Source organism: Brienomyrus brachyistius, chromosome 23 (assembly GCF_023856365.1).
Source record: "Brienomyrus brachyistius isolate T26 chromosome 23, BBRACH_0.4, whole genome shotgun sequence".
In the NCBI taxonomy this organism is placed as follows: domain Eukaryota; kingdom Metazoa; phylum Chordata; class Actinopteri; order Osteoglossiformes; family Mormyridae; genus Brienomyrus; species Brienomyrus brachyistius.
Genome location: NC_064555.1, coordinates 18,702,304 through 18,721,541, shown reverse-complemented (window position 1 = coordinate 18,721,541; position 19,238 = coordinate 18,702,304). Strand labels below are relative to the sequence as shown.

Sequence of the window (19,238 nt, the reverse complement as noted above, 5' to 3'; positions counted from 1 at the left end):
GTGCAGGTTTCCACCAAAAGAGGTGTAAATCCATTCCAACTGTCTTTCACGTTTGTAGGTTTCTGCTCTGTGGGACGTGCGGACCCTGTGTCGAAAGCTGGTGCCTGTTGGGCTATGGGTGACCCACACTATCGTACCTTTGATGGACAATACTTCGACTTCATGGGGAACTGCACCTACATTATGGCCAAGAACTGCCATGTTGATGATGACCACCCCAGCTTTCAAGTGGAGACCAAGAATGAAAATCTCGCTGGGTTGCAGGTCACCTCAGTGGGTGCTGTCACCATTAAAATCTATGATGCTGTCATATCCATTGTACGCAGAGAGTTTGGGCTTGTCAGGGTAAGCAAACATGATTCATACTATCATTCTGAAATGTGTCATAAAATGTGGTTTTCTCAATAGAAGTTTTGCATTATGTGTGCGGTGATATTTTGATGAGTTTTGGCTTTAAACCATAAGAAGGACTATTAATCTGAATGCTAGATCTTAATCTGAATGCAGAGAAATGACACGTTTAACAGTTATATATTCTTTCAGTCATTCCTTCATTCATTCACTTTCCACTGCTTATCTGGGGTCGGGTAGTAGGGGCAGCAGTCTAACCAGCGATGCCCAGACCTCCCTCTCACCATCCACCTCCTACAGCTCCTCTAGGGGAATACCAAGGTGTTCCCAGGCCAGCCAAGAGACATAATCTCTCCAGTGGGTCCTGGGTCTGCCCCGGGGTCTCCTCCTGGTTGGACATGGTCCAGGTGGCATCCTAGATAGATGCCCGAACCACCTAAACTGGCTCCTACTCAGTGCTACTCCGGGATGTCTGAGCTCCTCACCCTGCCTCTAAGTCCAGACACCCTGCAGAGCAAACTCATTTCTGACGCTTGAATTTGTGATCTCATTTTTTAAGTCACTACCCAAGGCTCGTGACCATATTTGACAGTAGGACCATAGATCAACCAGGAAATTGATAGCTTTGCCTTCTGACGCAGCTCCCCCTTTACCAGAACAGAACAGTGCTGGCCCTACATTACTGCAGATGCTGCACCAGTCTGCCTGTTGACATCCTGCTCCTTTCTTGTCTCACTAACTTATCCTCCATGAATCGTCACCTTATCTTGGTGGAGAGGTCTGTGTACCTTCATGATCCTAGGAGCTATGTTGTCAAGGGCTATTGCCCCTGGCAGGGTCCCCAAAGGCAAATTGGTCCAAGGTGAGTGGCCAGATAAAGTGTCATTCACATAGAGCCGCAATGAAGATCAACATAAACGATCATGGACCCCCGCCTGGATTGGGGAGACCGGTGCCCCATCCTGGAGTCAGACCAGGACGGGAACTCACCAGCGAGAGTCTGGCAGCTGGATCCCTATCAATAGAGCCCAGTTGGGCATAGTCCAAATGAAGTACGTGGGTCCATTCTCTGTGGGCCCACCACCTGCAGGGGGGCCATGGGGGTCGGCTGCAAGGTAGATCGGGTGGGAGTCGAAGGAACGGGTTTCAATGGGCCATCACTGGCTACCAAATCTAGCTTTAGGAAAACAGGAACAGTTACATCTTACCTGATATTATACAAATATGCGGGTATATATGACTTACACAGTGATTCATTTTTGTAGATTGATGACGAGATTGGGAGTCTGCCAGTCACTGTAGAAAATGGAAGCAGCACGGTCAACATGTACCAGAGTGGTATGTCTGTAATCCTAGAGGCAGACTTTGGCTTGACAGTTCAGTATGACTGGGAGGAGTACATTTTGATTACTGTGAATGACAGCTATGCCGGCAAAGTGTGCGGCCTTTGTGGGAACTTCAACGGCAACCTAGATGATGACCTCACCACTCCAAGTGGCACTGAAGCTGGCAGCGTAGTGGCTCTGGCCAAGAGCTGGAAGGTTCCAGGCGGACCAGGTGATGCTTCCTGCTCAGATGAGTGCTCAGCTCAGTGTGAAAACTGCAAGAGCCACGGGATCAAAAAATTGGAGGCGGAGGTCTTCTGCGAAGTTCTTACAAAGATCATGGACGGGCCCTTCAGAAGCTGCAAAGCCATCCTTGAGCCCAAGTTCTACAAAGACATGTGTCTTTATGACTTCTGCATGGGCAAGGGAGTGAAGAAGTACCTGTGCAACACCCTGCAGGTGTACACCGACGCCTGCCAGCGAGCTGGAATCAAGGTTTTCGACTGGAGGGGACTGGCTGGCTGCCGTAAGTAACCAGTAAAATTAATGTGTATAATACAGGAGTGTACAGTATACAGGTCTTTGAAGTAGGAGTGCACAGGTGCATAAAGCACTCAACTAGTATCAGGCAGTATTCTGTTGCCATGCAAATCTTTTTCATTTTCAGGGTCGGAAATTATTCCTCTCCAATTCATCTACAATCCGGTCAATGTAAAGTAACAGAGGCTGAGTATGTTCCTTCTGTTTTGTGTTGGTTCTTCTCAGTTGAGCCCAAGTGCCCAGAGAACAGTCACTACGAGCTGTGTGGAAATCCCTGCCCTGCCACATGTGGAGAACCCAATTTGTCCTCCTTGTGCAGGGGTGACTGTGTGGAGACCTGTGCTTGCAATGCAGGTTATGTACGGAGTGGGAACAAGTGTGTGCTTCCCTCCGAGTGTGGCTGCTGGTACAAGGGTCGCTATGTACAAGCAGGAACCACCTTCTGGGGAGATGGCAGCTGCAGCAACCAATGCACTTGCAATGGTGGTGGAAAAATCACATGTCAGGAGACCAGCTGCCAGAATGGGGAACAGTGTCAGGTTGTTAATGGAATCCGGGACTGCTATCCAATTTCTTATGCTACTTGCATGACTTATGCTGACCCCAACTATATTACCTTTGATGGGGAGCAATACAACTTCCAGGGCAGCTGTGTGTATCAAATGGCCAGTGTTTGCTCCAAAAGTGTCAATCTGGAGCCCTTTGAAGTCCTGGTGCAGAATGACATCAGTGGCAACTTGTTCGGCGCCAATATCAAACTGATAGAAGTCAAGGTGTATGGCCAGACCATCATTATCAGCAGCGAATCCCCAGGTTTGGTGACGGTGAGTGCATTCAATTAAAGCTACTTCAATGTAACCATTCAGTTAAGACTAATTTGTTTTCTTAATTTATAAATCAAACAAAAAATGAGCAATAAATAAATCAGCATGGCATGATTCTTTCATGACTTAATAAATTTCCAGTTTTTTCTCTATACTGATGACCCGTAGCATCTGCATAGAAATTATTGATAATTGACATAAAACATATGAATTTTAAAAGTAATCTTGCTTACTGTCCCGTGTTGAATTATCATTTTTAAATGTTAATTTTCTGTCATTTCCAATTACATTTCAGGTAAATGGCGAGCTCTCCTTCCTTCCTGTAATACTGCTTGACAAGGTGTTGATATACATAAGCGGCTTCTTTGCTACAATCCAAACTGACTTTGGAGTAATAGTATCATATGACTGGGGCAGTTTGGCTTTTGTCACTGTTCCCGAGACCTATGAGGGTGCAATGTGTGGTATGTGTGGGAACTACAACAGCAACCCCAAGGATGATATGCAGATGAGAGATGGAAAGATTGCGACAACTGGGCAGGAGATGGGTCAGAGCTGGCGTGTGGCAGAAACCCCTGGCTGTGTCCAAGGCTGCAACGGTCCCTGTCCTGCCTGTAATTTTTTCCAGAATATCTGGTATGAGAGCGACCGTTACTGTGGCCTACTGAAAGATGACCACGGGCCACTCAGTAGCTGTTTCTCCAAGGTAGACCCAACTGAATTCTTTCAGAGCTGCATGAATGATCTCTGCCTTAACCAGGGTGAAGGCAGAGCACAGTGCACAGTCCTGGCTGCTTATGTTGCCTTGTGTCAGAAGAATGGAGTCCAAGTGTCTGAATGGAGATCTAGAAGTTTCTGTGGTGAGTGTCAGCCGGTTTTCATAGTTTTGCATGCAGAAATCATCCTCAGCTGCAGTCTTTGAGTGGCCTGCACATGCAAGAAATTGCTCCACTGGGCGTTTAAATTATTAAGCATGATTTGATCTATAGATCATTTGTGAACCTTGCATCCATTACATAAAACAGTCTATGTGTTTTTCTTCCAGATAAACAATGTCCTGCCAACAGCCAGTACAGCCTTTGTGCCAGTGGCTGCCCAGCTATCTGTGGAAACTTGTCCGCTCCTGTTGGCTGTGACACTTCATGTCAAGAATCCTGTGTCTGTGACAAAGGCTTCATCCTGAGTGGAAACAAGTGTGTGCCCTTTGACAAGTGTGGCTGTATGTTCAATGGCATGTATTACCACCTGGGGCAGACATTCAGCCCCAATGCAACATGCGATGTGGAGTGTAAATGCACAGACGATGGACGTGTAAGGGAGCATAAGTTCTTTCATTTAATCATTTAGCCACTTGAATTCCTCTGAGGTCTCCTGAACCTGATGTCTGCTTCTCAGGTGCTGTGTTCGAAACTCTCCTGTGCTGCCCATGAAAAGTGTGAGATAAGAAACGGCGTCAGAGCTTGCTACCCCTTCGGAAATGGCATCTGCTCCATTTATGGAGACCCTCACTACAATACATTCGACAACAACACCTATGATTTCCAAGGCACATGCACCTACGTGGCTGCCACAGCCTGCCACATAGAAGGGACCCACCTGACCCCCTTCACAGTCGTGGTGGAGAATGAGAGGTGGTATCCTCAATCCAGTCAAAATGTTTCAGTGGCCAAGCTTGTGGCTCTAGAGGTCTATGGAAACACTCTGATTCTGCGAAGGAACCAAATTGGATCGATTATGGTTAGTGACAGAAAATTACAAAAATACCAAATTCTGAATTAGTATTTAAATTTAATCATGCAAGTAAATTGAATTATACTGATTAATCAAAGTACTGTAGATTATACCCAATCATATAAAAAAAACATGCTATGTTCCAATATACTGTGGTCCAAGTCAAAATATGCCTTAACATAAACTTGCAACATAATAGCTTCATGATGTGCATTGCTGCCTGGCACGCGGTTTTCATTCATGAGCCAAGCTTTGTGCATTTAGAGGTTGCATGTTGGCGTATGTTTACTTCCGTACTTCCAAGCGGACATGGTTCAGTGAATCAGTGTGCACGAACTAGCAGGGCTGTGATGGACCAGCATCACAGATTGAAGGCCGATGACTAAACCTGCAGCAACTCTGTGAAAACTATGTGCTAACATATTTTCACTCTTCTTTTGGGCAAGTTGTTAGTTTCATTTCATTTGATATGTAGAATAAAAAGTTCCTAAAAAATGATCACTTTGTTTTGTAGGTGAACGGCATTCTAACTAACCTTCCAATGAAGCTAAACAATGGAAGTTTTCCAGTAGTACAGGCCTATCAGGATGGAATATTTGATGTGATCAAGACAGACTTTGGACTCACCATCAAGTACGACCTCGTGTATCATGTTATCATCAATGTACCATCTAATTATGAGGGAAAGACCTGCGGTCTCTGCGGCAATTTCAATTATAATGCAAACGACGACTTCCAGCTGCCTGATGGCAAAACCACCAAAGACCTTTTAACCTTTGGGTCAGCGTGGAAGGTGAGTGTGTCTGGAGTGGTTTGTGATGATGGCTGCAGTGGGGACATATGCCCAAACTGTGATGAAAAGAAGAAGGCTGTCTTCCAAGGGGAATGTGAAATCCTCAGAAATCCCAATGGTCCCTTTGCCAACTGCCAAAACTTCATCGACCCCAACTCCTACTTCAGCGACTGTGTCTTTGATACCTGCATGTCAGATGGTGACAAAAACGTGCTCTGCCACAGCATTGCTGCCTATGTGGCTGACTGTCAGAACATTGGAATAGAAATCAAAAACTGGAGGACGCCAACATTCTGTCGTAAGTGTTTGGGGGATTCTTGAATTTAATTTACTGTTACAAGTATAATAAAGAAAGTTACATTGAAAAAAGAAACTGCCATTTCCTTGCTAAGGAAAATAACCTTTTGCATTAAATTCTGAATACACCTCTAGAAAAGACTTGTCTTTTGTTTTATTCAACCTGCTAAAATAACATCAGGGCTATTATCTGAAAACCTCGTCTTTCTCCTCCAGCGTTACCTTGCCCCGCCAACACCCACTTTGAGGTCTGTCAAGGCACCTGCTCCAGTCTTTGTCCTGGACTTTCTCACATGATAAAATGCGTAGCCAGCTGTAATGTGGGATGCGCATGCAACTCTGGATACTTCTTCAATGGAACTGGTTGTGTCACTTTGGACCAGTGCAGTTGTTATGCAGATGGGCTCACTTACAAGGTAATGAGAAAAGCATTACGTGTCTGAGTGAAGTCCTTTGCTGAGCTCTCTCCCGCAGCTCTAACAGAGGGATAAAAGATTAATAACTGAAAACTGATTATAGGAACATGACATGCACCCTAACAAAAATAAAGAAGTGCATGTAGCTTGCACATAGAGGCCGTTTCAAAAAGTCAGTCTCTATCAAGTTCTTACCCTGTAACTGTATTGGACGACAATGTGCTTTTGGCTATTTTTATTCTAGATTGGGGAATCTGTGATATCAGAGGACTGCCGAAAGATCTGCACATGCCAGGCGACTGGAGCAGTCGTGTGCAAGTTAGCAGAGTGCCAATCAGATGAAACGTGCCAGATCCGGAATGGCAAACGAGGCTGCTACAAGAACCAGTGTCTGTTGGAGGCCGGTGGCAGTTTTACACTCTTCAATGGAATTAGTGGGGACGTCACCATCAAGGGGTCCTACAACATTCTGGAGTTCTGTGACCAGACCGTGTTGACTGACTGGTTCCGTGTGGTAGCTGACGTGCAGATGTGTGGTCAGGCTGGTGATGCCAGCGTTGTTGCTGTTCACACATTCTTTGAGGATATGCTCATTACCATTAACAACCAACGTGACGTCTGGGTAAGCTGCATGCACAGGGTCTTCCTCTGGCTTCCTGTTTTCTTCTTTATGAATCTGCTGCATTCAGGGATTAATTAAATCCTCCATGATCTCTGGGATATAACCAATGAATATTTATACAAACTCGATCTTCCCATATTTGTACAATTTCTTCTTTTTTTGGTCACCAGGTGAATGGAAGGCGGTTGTCTCTGCCTGCCATCCTGAAAAATGATGTTTCAGTTACAGTTTCTGACCAAACAGTCATCATGAAAAGCAGGTCGGGCCTGATCGTGTCCTACAGTCTGTCCCTGGATCTCGCCATCACTGTCAGTGATGAGCTGTCTGAGAAGGTGTGCGGCGCTTGTGGGAAAGTTAATGGCACCATGGGAAATTCTGGTGGCATTCAGACTTACCTGGATTCCTGGAGGGCGCCTGAATTTCCCACATGGTGAGCCGTGGGTTTATACTTATATTATTCAATTCAATGTTTGCCCATCTGTATTATCTTTATAACGAGGAAGGATGGAAGAGCCTTTTCAAGACTCACTCAGCCCATTCTGTGTTATTTTTGAGATGAGCTCCCCAGTGGCCTCATGTCCAGCTTCTCCATCATATGTTACAGCACTGTGAACCAAAACTCACTCAGTCCTCATGTAATTCAATGAAGAAGTTTCATTTATTTCCTGCATAAATGTACAGTAAGGGCCTTACAAAGAGACAGGGTTGGGAAATATTATTTTTAAACAGTTTAGCATTCCCACACCAAACATTTGCCATCCATTGCAAAACATTTGTGTTCTCCTGCAAATGTTTTTTTGCACTTACGCCGCAAAACTGTTTAACATTAATATTTCCCACCTTGTGTCCCTTAATTTAGAAGCCAACCAATGGAAGATTGGTTCAGTGAATATTACACATGTACCCATGCTTATTCTGATACACTATTCTATCAGCTGATTAGTGACCACTTCATTAAGCTGACACTGCAGTCTGCTCCTCCACACAGCAAACTGAAGACATAAACCTGGAGTTAGGATGATCCCAGGGCCCCCTGAGGTTTAGGGGCCCTAATGAATTGGTCTGATTTGGGCAGTATTTCAGTATCTCAAATCTCAATAGTCACCCTCCTTTCAGGTATCACAGTGCTTAGACAATAGTTTACAGACAATGGCATCCGGTCAATTTAATTTCATTGGCTGAAAAAGCCTTGGTAATGAGACAAATGTCTAGACTCATCAAAGCTCACAGTAAGAAACAAATCAGTAAAGCAGTCATGTGCGGGCTGGCTTGCCTGAACTCGTCTGACTTGCACAGGACTAGCTAGGTGTTCATAAACAGGTCCAGTGAATGTATGCATTGTTCATTAATGGCGTAATTAAAATGACAAGAAGCTGAAAAAATGGAAAAAATATGAAATAGAAATTCTGTTTAGTCTGAGTAACTGAGTAATGCTTTCCATTTTCCTTTTGCAGCACCTGAACTCCACACCTCATCAGAAATCCGCATTAATAGCAGCAATGCATTTGTATGCTTTTACACATGTAGCAAACAGTAATTTTGTTCTAAATTTGGCATTAGTAAAGAATCTTAAATCGGTACAAAATGTACTACTGATCTTTTCAACTATCTTAGTAGTGATATGAAAAAGGAAGACACCTTTATCAAAATTGCATTGTAAGTGGTTATATGAAGTATAAACAGTAAAGATTTTTATGCTATTTTCTGGAAGTCATTTTGGCTGTTTTTTGCTGATACTTCTAAACTCACCCACCCACTGTTGTCTCACACACTTTAATCCTTATATTACCATAGATATAACTCATTTATATCAACAGCATTCAGCATATGCTGTATCATACAAGCTGACATAGTATACAATCGCAAAAACCTGCAGCCCCAAAAGTGTACATACAGCATACAATCACAAACACCTGCTGCCCTGAAGTGCACATACAGCATACAATCACAAAAACCTGCAGCCCCGAAAGTGCAGATACAGCATACAATCACAAAAACCTGCTGCCCCGAAAGAGCAGATACAGCATACAATCACAAAAACCTGTGGTCCTGTGGTGAAGTGCAACAAACAAACTGTAAGTGCAAAATTAAAAACGAGCAGTCCGGACATGCAAATGCAGCCAGGAAATTCACATGAATCACATGAAATCTCATCCCTGGATATGTTTCATTAAATTATTCAAGTAGGCTTATAATTAGCTCAATAGCAACATGATGGGTCGGGGAAACAGGCCGGAGAAATGGCACGGTGCTGTAAGGCCACTGGCCTTGCAGGCCTCGCCGGTCTGACCTCTGACAAGCCTGCAACGTTTCACCTATTGTCCTAAGGCAAAAGTCCACTGGCTCCAACAAGACTGGACCCAAATCACCAGATCACCACATTAAAAAGGACACCTCACCCCCACAGGGCAGCCAGAACTTCGCAGCCAAATTCCAGCGACAAGGCCTGGTTGCCTCAAGACACTGATGCAGCTTACACTCGCTAACTCACACTAACATAGGAGGTATTACCCCAGACTAACATTATGGACACATACACCCATATTTGGTCTTGTTTGAATGGTTAAATTGATGTGTTTTGTATTAATTGTGAATAAAATGTGTTTTGATTACTTCTTGACTGTCTGACTTTGCTAACCTCTGTATGTTTCTGGTAGATTGGGGTTATTTCCCCAGTCAGAGTCAAACTGTCATTTGGCTTGGGTATATTAGCTTCATTACATCTAACACTCTCTTGCAACCTCTGACTCGACCCCATTTCTCCAAGACCCGATGCAACTACCCAAGATGAGTTAAGCTGAATATCGACTCAGCCTCTGAGACGCTCACACGCTGGGTTACGGCAAAGACCGGCTCAGTCTCTGAGGCGCACATGCTGAGTTACGGCAAAGACCGGCTCAGCCTCTGAGGCGCGCACATGCTGAGTTACGGCAAAGACCGGCTCAGCCTCTGAGGGGCGCACACGCTGAGTTACGGCAAAGACCGGCTCAGCCTCTGAGGGGCGCACACGCTGGGTTACGACAAAGACCGGCTCAGCCTCTGAGGCGCACATGCTGAGTTACGGCAAAGACCGGCTCAGCCTCTGAGGCGCACATGCTGAGTTACGGCAAAGACCGGCTCAGCCTCTGAGGCGCACACGCTGGGTTACGGCAAAGACCGGCTCAGCCTCTGAGGCACGCACACGCTGAGTTACGGCAAAGACCGGCTCAGCCTCTGAGGCACGCACACGCTGAGTTACGGCAAAGACCGGCTCAGTCTCTGAGGCGCGCACACGCTGGGTTACGACAAAGACCGGCTCAGCCTCTGAGGCGCACACACGCTGGGTTACGGCAAAGACCGGCTCAGTCTCTGAGGCGCACATGCTGAGTTACGGCAAAGACCGGCTCAGCCTCTGAGGCGCGCACACGCTGAGTTACGGCAAAGACCGGCTCAGCCTCTGAGGCGCGCACACGCTGAGTTATGGCAAAGACCGGCTCAGCCTCTGAGGCGCGCACACGCTGAGTTACGGCAAAGACCAGCTCAGCCTCTGAGGCGCACACACGCTGAGTTACGGCAAAGACCGGCTCAGCCTCTGAGGCGCGCACACGCTGAGTTACGGCAAAGACCGGCTCAGCCTCTGAGGCGCGCACACGCTGAGTTATGGCAAAGACCGGCTCAGCCTCTGAGGCGCGCACACGCTGAGTTACGGCAAAGACCGGCTCAGCCTCTGAGGCGCGCACACGCTGAGTTATGGCAAAGACCGGCTCAGCCTCTGAGGTGCGCACACGCTGAGTTACGGCAAAGACCGGCTCAGCCTCTGAGGCGCGCACACGCTGAGTTAAGGCAAAGACCAGCTCAGCCTCTGAGACGCGCACACGCTGAGTTACGGCAAAGACCGGCTCAGTCTCTGAGGCGCACATGCTAAGTTACGGCAAAGACCGGCTCAGCCTCTGAGGCGCGCACACGCTGAGTTACGGCAAAGACCGGCTCAGCCTCTGAGGCACGCACACGCTGAGTTACGGCAAAGACCGGCTCAGCCTCTGAGGCGCACATGCTAAGTTACGGCAAAGACCGGCTCAGCCTCTGAGGCGCACACGCTGGGTTACGGCAAAGACCGGCTAAGTCTCTGAGGCGCACATGCTGAGTTACGGTAAAGACCAGCTCAGCCTCTGAGACGCACACGCTGGGTTACGGCAAAGACCGGCTCAGCCTCTGAGGCGCACATGCTGAGTTACGGCAAAGACCGGCTCAGCCTCTGAGGCGCACATGCTGAGTTACGGCAAAGACCGGCTCAGCCTCTGAGGCGCACACGCTGGGTTACGGCAAAGACCGGCTCAGCCTCTGAGGCACGCACATGCTGAGTTACGGCAAAGACCGGCTCAGCCTCTGAGGCACGCACACGCTGAGTTACGGCAAAGACCGGCTCAGTCTCTGAGGCGCGCACACGCTGGGTTACGACAAAGACCGGCTCAGCCTCTGAGGCGCACACACGCTGGGTTACGGCAAAGACCGGCTCAGCCTCTGAGGCACGCACATGCTGAGTTACGGCAAAGACCGGCTCAGCCTCTGAGGCACGCACACGCTGAGTTACGGCAAAGACCGGCTCAGTCTCTGAGGCGCGCACACGCTGGGTTACGACAAAGACCGGCTCAGCCTCTGAGGCGCGCACACGCTGAGTTACGGCAAAGACCGGCTCAGCCTCTGAGGCACGCACACGCTGAGTTACGGCAAAGACCGGCTCAGTCTCTGAGGCGCGCACACGCTGGGTTACGACAAAGACCGGCTCAGCCTCTGAGGCGCACACACGCTGGGTTACGGCAAAGACCGGCTCAGTCTCTGAGGCGCACATGCTGAGTTACGGCAAAGACCGGCTCAGCCTCTGAGGCGCGCACACGCTGAGTTACGGCAAAGACCGGCTCAGCCTCTGAGGCGCGCACACGCTGAGTTATGGCAAAGACCGGCTCAGCCTCTGAGGCGCGCACACGCTGAGTTACGGCAAAGACCAGCTCAGCCTCTGAGGCGCACACACGCTGAGTTACGGCAAAGACCGGCTCAGCCTCTGAGGCGCGCACACGCTGAGTTACGGCAAAGACCGGCTCAGCCTCTGAGGCGCGCACACGCTGAGTTATGGCAAAGACCGGCTCAGCCTCTGAGGCGCGCACACGCTGAGTTACGGCAAAGACCGGCTCAGCCTCTGAGGCGCGCACACGCTGAGTTATGGCAAAGACCGGCTCAGCCTCTGAGGTGCGCACACGCTGAGTTACGGCAAAGACCGGCTCAGCCTCTGAGGCGCGCACACGCTGAGTTACGGCAAAGACCAGCTCAGCCTCTGAGACGCGCACACGCTGAGTTACGGCAAAGACCGGCTCAGTCTCTGAGGCGCACATGCTAAGTTACGGCAAAGACCGGCTCAGCCTCTGAGGCGCGCACACGCTGAGTTACGGCAAAGACCGGCTCAGCCTCTGAGGCACGCACACGCTGAGTTACGGCAAAGACCGGCTCAGCCTCTGAGGCGCACATGCTAAGTTACGGCAAAGACCGGCTCAGCCTCTGAGGCGCACATGCTGAGTTACGGCAAAGACCGGCTCAGTCTCTGAGGCGCACATGCTGAGTTACGGCAAAGACCAGCTCAGCCTCTGAGGCGCACATGCTAAGTTACGGCAAAGACCGGCTCAGCCTCTGAGGCGCGCACACGCTGAGTTACGGCAAAGACCGGCTCAGTCTCTGAGGCGCACATGCTGAGTTACGGCAAAGACCAGCTCAGCCTCTGAGGCGCGCACACGCTGAGTTACGGCAAAGACCGGCTCAGTCTCTGAGGCGCACATGCTGAGTTACGGCAAAGACCGGCTCAGCCTCTGAGGCGCGCACACGCTGAGTTACGGCAAAGACCAGCTCAGCCTCTGAGGCACGCACACGCTGAGTTACGGCAAAGACCGGCTCAGTCTCTGAGGCGCACATGCTAAGTTACGGCAAAGACCAGCTCAGCCTCTGAGGCACGCACACGCTGAGTTACGGCAAAGACCGGCTCAGCCTCTGAGGTGCGCACACGCTGAGTTACGGCAAAGACCGGCTCAGTCTCTGAGGCGCACATGCTAAGTTACGGCAAAGACCGGCTCAGCCTCTGAGGCGCGCACACGCTGAGTTACGGCAAAAACCGGCTCAGCCTCTGAGGCACGCACACGCTGAGTTACGGCAAAGACCGGCTCAGCCTCTGAGGCGCACATGCTAAGTTACGGCAAAGACCGGCTCAGCCTCTGAGGCGCGCACACGCTGAGTTACGGCAAAGACCAGCTCAGCCTCTGAGGCACGCACACGCTGAGTTACGGCAAAGACCGGCTCAGTCTCTGAGGCGCACATGCTAAGTTACGGCAAAGACCGGCTCAGTCTCTGAGGCGCACATGCTGAGTTACGGCAAAGACCGGCTCAGCCTCTGAGGCACGCACACGCTGGGTTACGGCAAAGACCGGCTCAGCCTCTGAGGCACGCACACGCTGGGTTACGGCAAAGACCGGCTCAGCCTCTGAGGCGCACATGCTGAGTTACGGCAAAGACCGGCTCAGTCTCTGAGGCGCACATGCTGAGTTACGGCAAAGACCGGCTCAGTCTCTGAGGCGCACACGCTGGGTTACGGCAAAGACCGGCTCAGCCTTCTGAAGTTGATTTCTCAAGTTCTGAACCAAGTCCCACGGATCGGCCTATCGGCAAAAGCAAATGCGGTGTACTCCACTGCCCGGGATTAATAAGAGTTCAGCAATAGAAGGCAAAGCCCAGGAGTAATCTGAATAACAGAAGTGTCATGATTAAAACATAATAAAAGGTCCTTAATTAAATTGTAATTATAATTCAGTTTTACCTAAAAGGGTACAAGTAAGTCACTTTGGAGGAGCGCTCGGAAGGACCTACACGCATTCCAAGCCTTTAACTGTCCAATTGAATTCCGCCACTGGGCCAGTGGACGGTTCCCTACACCACGAAGAGCCGGGGAAACGGAGCAGCGTAAAGGACTAGGAAAACAGGCTGGGGAAAGGGTGTGATGTGAAGGGCTGGGGGAACCGGCTGGGGAAACAGACTGGGGAAATGGTGCGGCATGAAGGGCTGGGGAAACAGCTGGCTGTCTTTATTTTCCCATCCGGGATTCAGTGACACCTTGTTATTCATTTCGCTACCATTTGCAGAACTACATTTGAGGATCATGAATGATTATCTTTTTAGGGTGTAACATAATTATATATCCACTTATGAACACCTAGAATTGCACAATTTTTAAATGAAAATGCTGGTGTTTTTACATAAATTTGTTTTTGGTTGTTTGTATCTGAAAGCACATTTTATGATTGCAGCTTGTATTAATAAAAGTTGACTTAATGTTAACCTATCAGCTGATGCCATACCACAACTTCCAGTGTCTAACTATTTATTAACTGTTCCTTTTAGAGTGTCTTTTGGGTCATTGTCATGGTAAATTTCCGTTTTCTTGGCTTCGTACTGTAGAGCTCTATTTTGTAAAGAGCTTGTGAAATTGTTGATATTATGTAATATTATTGCTCGACAAAAATGTCTGCAGCCTTGTTCAGGCAGATGTTGGATTCTATATGGCCGAACTGATTATATTTTTTGCTCATCCAGTTTGGTGGAGCAAATTCATTGATCCTGATGAAGCCAATTGTTCTTAATACTGTCTTTGACGGTGACAGGGATATTTGAAGGGTTGAATTACATGTCCATTTCACAATATTCTAAATCTATCTGAAAAATTATTGAAGGTTTCTTGTTTAAAAAGGAGGCTTAAAGGAGCATCTGCCAGGTGTCACGTAAATTGAAAGGCATTTAGTTGTAACAGCTTATTGTCGATTGGTACCCCAATTACATCTCAATGTCTTGCTGCATGTATAGCTAAAGGTATTATCTGTCAACAGCAGACAGTAAAGGCAACAAAGGTTTTTAAATATAAATGTTATGCATGATTCATCCTAATGTAAACAAGCCTGTAATCACTGATTTCACTTATGACGTCTAAGCATTGGCCAGACGCATGCACATTTAAGTATAATACAGATGTTCTAGCTGCATGCTGCATGTCCTCTAGCAGACTAGCTTTACCTGCAGTTTTATTGCATCAAGAATAATACGAAATAAGGGACTGACATATTGTCCGTCCAGCTAAACAGTTTGTTCATAATGGCTCTCAGATATATTCAGACTGACCAGGATGGTTCACAAAGGTGGCAGAATTTAATTGTTTATTAACTGTGAAATGTTTCTGTGGGTAATACAATGTTTGTGAAAGGTTTGGCATAATGCAATGCAATGACATAGACCTGTCTATGCATCTACAGTATGTCTATTTCATTACAAATTATCTCCTGTAAAATGAAGCATCTGCAATTCAGCTTTATTGAAACAGCTTTATTTTCTTAACAATTTGCAACACAAGTTTCAAAAGAAAAGAAGGTCGGAGTAAAAGAGGATTGAATACTGAGACTGTTGTAAAAGTTTATTCAGCCCTTATGAAATGCAATTTGTTGAAATCATCTGCTTTATGTCAAATTTTCCTGCAATTCTGGGGTTTTACACCAAGCTGAAAGGGAAGGAAGATATTTCTTAATGTCAACATATCTTTTCTTTCTTTGCTGTGACTTAAATTATTGTGACATTGCTAGACCAGACCAGTCACATATTTATCTATTAATCCATCTACTGTTTTAATAACTGCTGATCCAGTACAAAATCATGGTGAGTTTTAGTATTTATGTGTATCATTTTTGACCTTGCTACTTGTAAGTAGTTCATAATATCAATAAAATTAAAATAAGCTGTTCATGTTAATTGGACAGAAGAACAATGAGCAAAATGTTATTATACTGTTATTGACCTGAAATGATTGAATAACAGATAAAATATAAGTATAAACCCACTGCTCACCATGTCGGAAAGTCAGGCGCCCTCCAGGAATCCAGGTAAGTCTGAATGCCACCAGACTTTCTCATGGTGCCATTAACTTTCCCACAAGCGCCGCACACCTTCTCAGACAGCTCATCACTGACAGTGATGGCGAGATCCAGGGACAGACTGTAGGACACGATCAGGCCCGACCTGCTTTTCATGATGACTGTTTGGTCAGAAACTGTAACTGAAACATCATTTTTCAGGACGGCAGGCAGAGACAACCGCCTTCCATTCACCTGGTGACCAAAAAGAAAAAGAAATTGTACAAATATGGGAAGATCGAGTTTGTATAAATATTCATTGGTTATATCCCAGAGATCATGGAGGATTTAAATAATCCCTGAATGCAGCAGATTCATAAAGAAGAAAACAGGAAGCCAGATGAAGACCCTGTGCATGCAGCTTACCCAGACGTCACGTTGGTCGTTAATGGTAATGAGCATATCCTCAAAGAATGTGTGAACAGCAACAACGCTGGCGTCACCAGCCTGACCACACATCTGCACGTCAGCTACCACGCGGAACCAGTCAGTCAACACGGTCTGGTCACAGAACTCCAGAATGTTGTAGGACCCCTTGATGGTGACGTCCCCACTAATTCCATTGAAGAGTGTAAAACTGCCACCGGCCTCCAACAGACACTGGTTCTTGTAGCAGCCTCGTTTGCCATTCCGGATCTGGCATGTTTCATCTGATTGGCACTCTGCTAACTTGCACACGACTGCTCCAGTCGCCTGGCATGTGCAGATCTTTCGGCAGTCCTCTGATATCACAGATTCCCCAATCTAGAATAAAAATAGCCAAAAGCACATTGTCGTCCAATACAGTTACAGGGTAAGAACTTGATAGAGACTGACTTTTTGAAACGGCCTCTATGTGCAAGCTACATGCACTTCTTTATTTTTGTTAGGGTGCATGTCATGTTCCTATAATCAGTTTTCAGTTATTAATCTTTTATCCCTCTGTTAGAGCTGCGGGAGAGAGCTCAGCAAAGGACTTCACTCAGACACGTAATGCTTTTCTCATTACCTTGTAAGTGAGCCCATCTGCATAACAACTGCACTGGTCCAAAGTGACACAACCAGTTCCATTGAAGAAGTATCCAGAGTTGCATGCGCATCCCTCATTACAGCTGGCTACGCATTTTATCATGTGAGAAAGTCCAGGACAAAGACTGGAGCAGGTGCCTTCACAGACCTCATAGTGGGTGTTGGCGGGGCAAGGTAACGCTGGAGGAGAAAGACAAGGTTTTCAGATAATAGCCCTGATGTTATTTTAGCAGGTTGAATAAAACACCTCTTTTCTAGAGGTGTATTCAGAATTTAATGCAAAAGGTTATTTTCCTTAGCAAAGAAATGGCAGTTTCTATTTCAATGTAACTTTCTTTATTATACTTGTAACAGTAAACTTATCACAGTCAATTAAATTCAGGAATCCCCCAAACACTTACGACAGAATGTTGGCGTCCTCCAGTTTTTGATTTCTATTCCAATGTTCTGACAGTCAGCCACATAGGCAGCAATGCTGTGGCAGAGCACTTTTTTGTCACCATCTGACATGCAGGTATCAAAGACACAGTCGCTGAAGTAGGAGCTGGGGTCGATGAAGTTTTGGCAGTTGGCAAAGGGACCATTGGGATTTCTGAGGATTTCACATTCCCCTTGGAAGACATCCTTCTTCTTTTCATCACAGTTTGGGCATATGTCCCCACTGCAGCCATCATCACAAACCACTCCAGACACAGTCACCTTCCACGCTGACCCAAAGGTTAAAAGGTCTTTGGTGGTTTTGCCATCAGGCAGCTGGAAGTCATCGTTTGCATTATAATTGAAATTGCCGCAGAGACCGCAGGTCTTTCCCTCATAATTAGATGGTACATTGATGATAACATGATACACAAGGTCATACTTGATGGTGAGTCCAAAGTCTATCTTGATCACATAAAATTTACCCTCCTGATAAACCTGTATCTTGCCATCATTTATGTTCACTGGAAGATTGGTAATAAGACCATTTATCTAAGGAACAAAGAGGACAAGATTGGTCAAGATAGCTGTTTTTCCCTAGTCTGATAGTCATTATATGGCTGTACATTTGTTAACAAAATAAATATCAGTCATCCTTTTATCATTAACCATACCTTGTAATAGCTGCAGTATTACGTTTTATTAATTTTACATATTGAATTAAGGACTATTTTTACATAATTACCCAAATAACTGTATGATAATTCAGATATTAGTGCGATAGTCAAGAGCATGGTAATTTTCTGTCACTAACCATAATAAATCCAATTTGGTTCCTTCGCAGAATCAGAGTGTTTCCATAGACCTCTAGAGCCACAAGCTTGGCCACTGAAACATTTTGACTGGATTGAGGATACCACCTCTCATTCTCCACCACGACTGTGAAGGGGGTCAGGTGGGTCCCTTCTATGTGGCAGGCTGTGGCAGCCACGTAGGTGCATGTGCCTTGGAAATTATAGGTGTTGTTGTCGAATGTATTGTAGTGAGGGTCTCCATAAATGGAGCAGATGCCATTTCCGAAGGGGTAGCAACCTCTGACGCCGTTTCTTATCTCACACTTTTCATGGGCAGCACAGGAGAGTTTCGAACACAGCACCTGAGAAGCAGACATCAGGTTCAGGAGACCTCAGAAGAATTCAAGTGGCTAAATGATTAAATGAAAGAACTTATGCTCCCTTACACGTCCATCGTCTGTGCATTTACACTCCACATCGCATGTTGCATTGGGGCTGAATGTCTGCCCCAGGTGGTAATACATGCCATTGAACATACAGCCACACTTGTCAAAGGGCACACACTTGTTTCCACTCAGGATGAAGCCTTTGTCACAGACACAGGATTCTTGACATGAAGTGTCACAGCCAACAGGAGGGGACAAGTTTCCACAGGTAGCTGGGCAGCCACTGGCACAAAGGCTGTACTGGCTGTTGGCAGGACATTGTTTATCTGGAAGAAAAACACATAGACTGTTTTATGTAATGGATGCAAGGTTCACAAATGATCTATAGATCAAATCATGCTTAATAATTTAAACGCCCAGTGGAGCAATTTCTTGCATGTGCAAGCCACTCAAAGACTGCAGCGGAAGATGATTTCTGCATGCAAAACTATGAAAACCAGCTGACACTCACCACAGAAACTTCTAGATCTCCATTCAGACACTTGGACTCCATTCTTCTGACACAAGGCAACATAAGCAGCCAGGACTGTGCACTGTGCTCTGCCTTCACCCTTGTTAAGGCAGAGATCATTCATGCAGTTCTGAAAGAATTCAGTTGGGTCTACCTTGGAGAAACAGCTACTGAGTGGCCCGTGGTCATCTTTCAGTAGGCCACAGTAACGGTCGCTCTCATACCAGATCTTCTGGAAAGAATTACAGGCAGGACAG

At 46.8% G+C, this 19,238-nt stretch overlaps 1 protein-coding gene across 1 annotated transcript; it reads left to right on the top strand.

Moving 5' to 3' along the window:
- Positions 1 to 114: 114 nt before the first annotated feature.
- On the top strand, positions 115 to 8,521 carry LOC125719342 (IgGFc-binding protein-like). Its single transcript, XM_048994021.1, has 11 exons — positions 115 to 345; positions 1,617 to 2,202; positions 2,442 to 3,040; positions 3,669 to 3,801; positions 4,086 to 4,351; positions 4,436 to 4,777; positions 5,286 to 5,862; positions 6,078 to 6,277; positions 6,522 to 6,899; positions 7,070 to 7,329; positions 8,354 to 8,521. Exons 1-11 carry the CDS (start codon positions 115 to 117, stop codon positions 8,358 to 8,360), a joined length of 3,579 nt encoding a protein of 1,192 aa, XP_048849978.1. The 3' UTR covers positions 8,361 to 8,521.
- Positions 8,522 to 19,238: the final 10,717 nt, after the last annotated feature.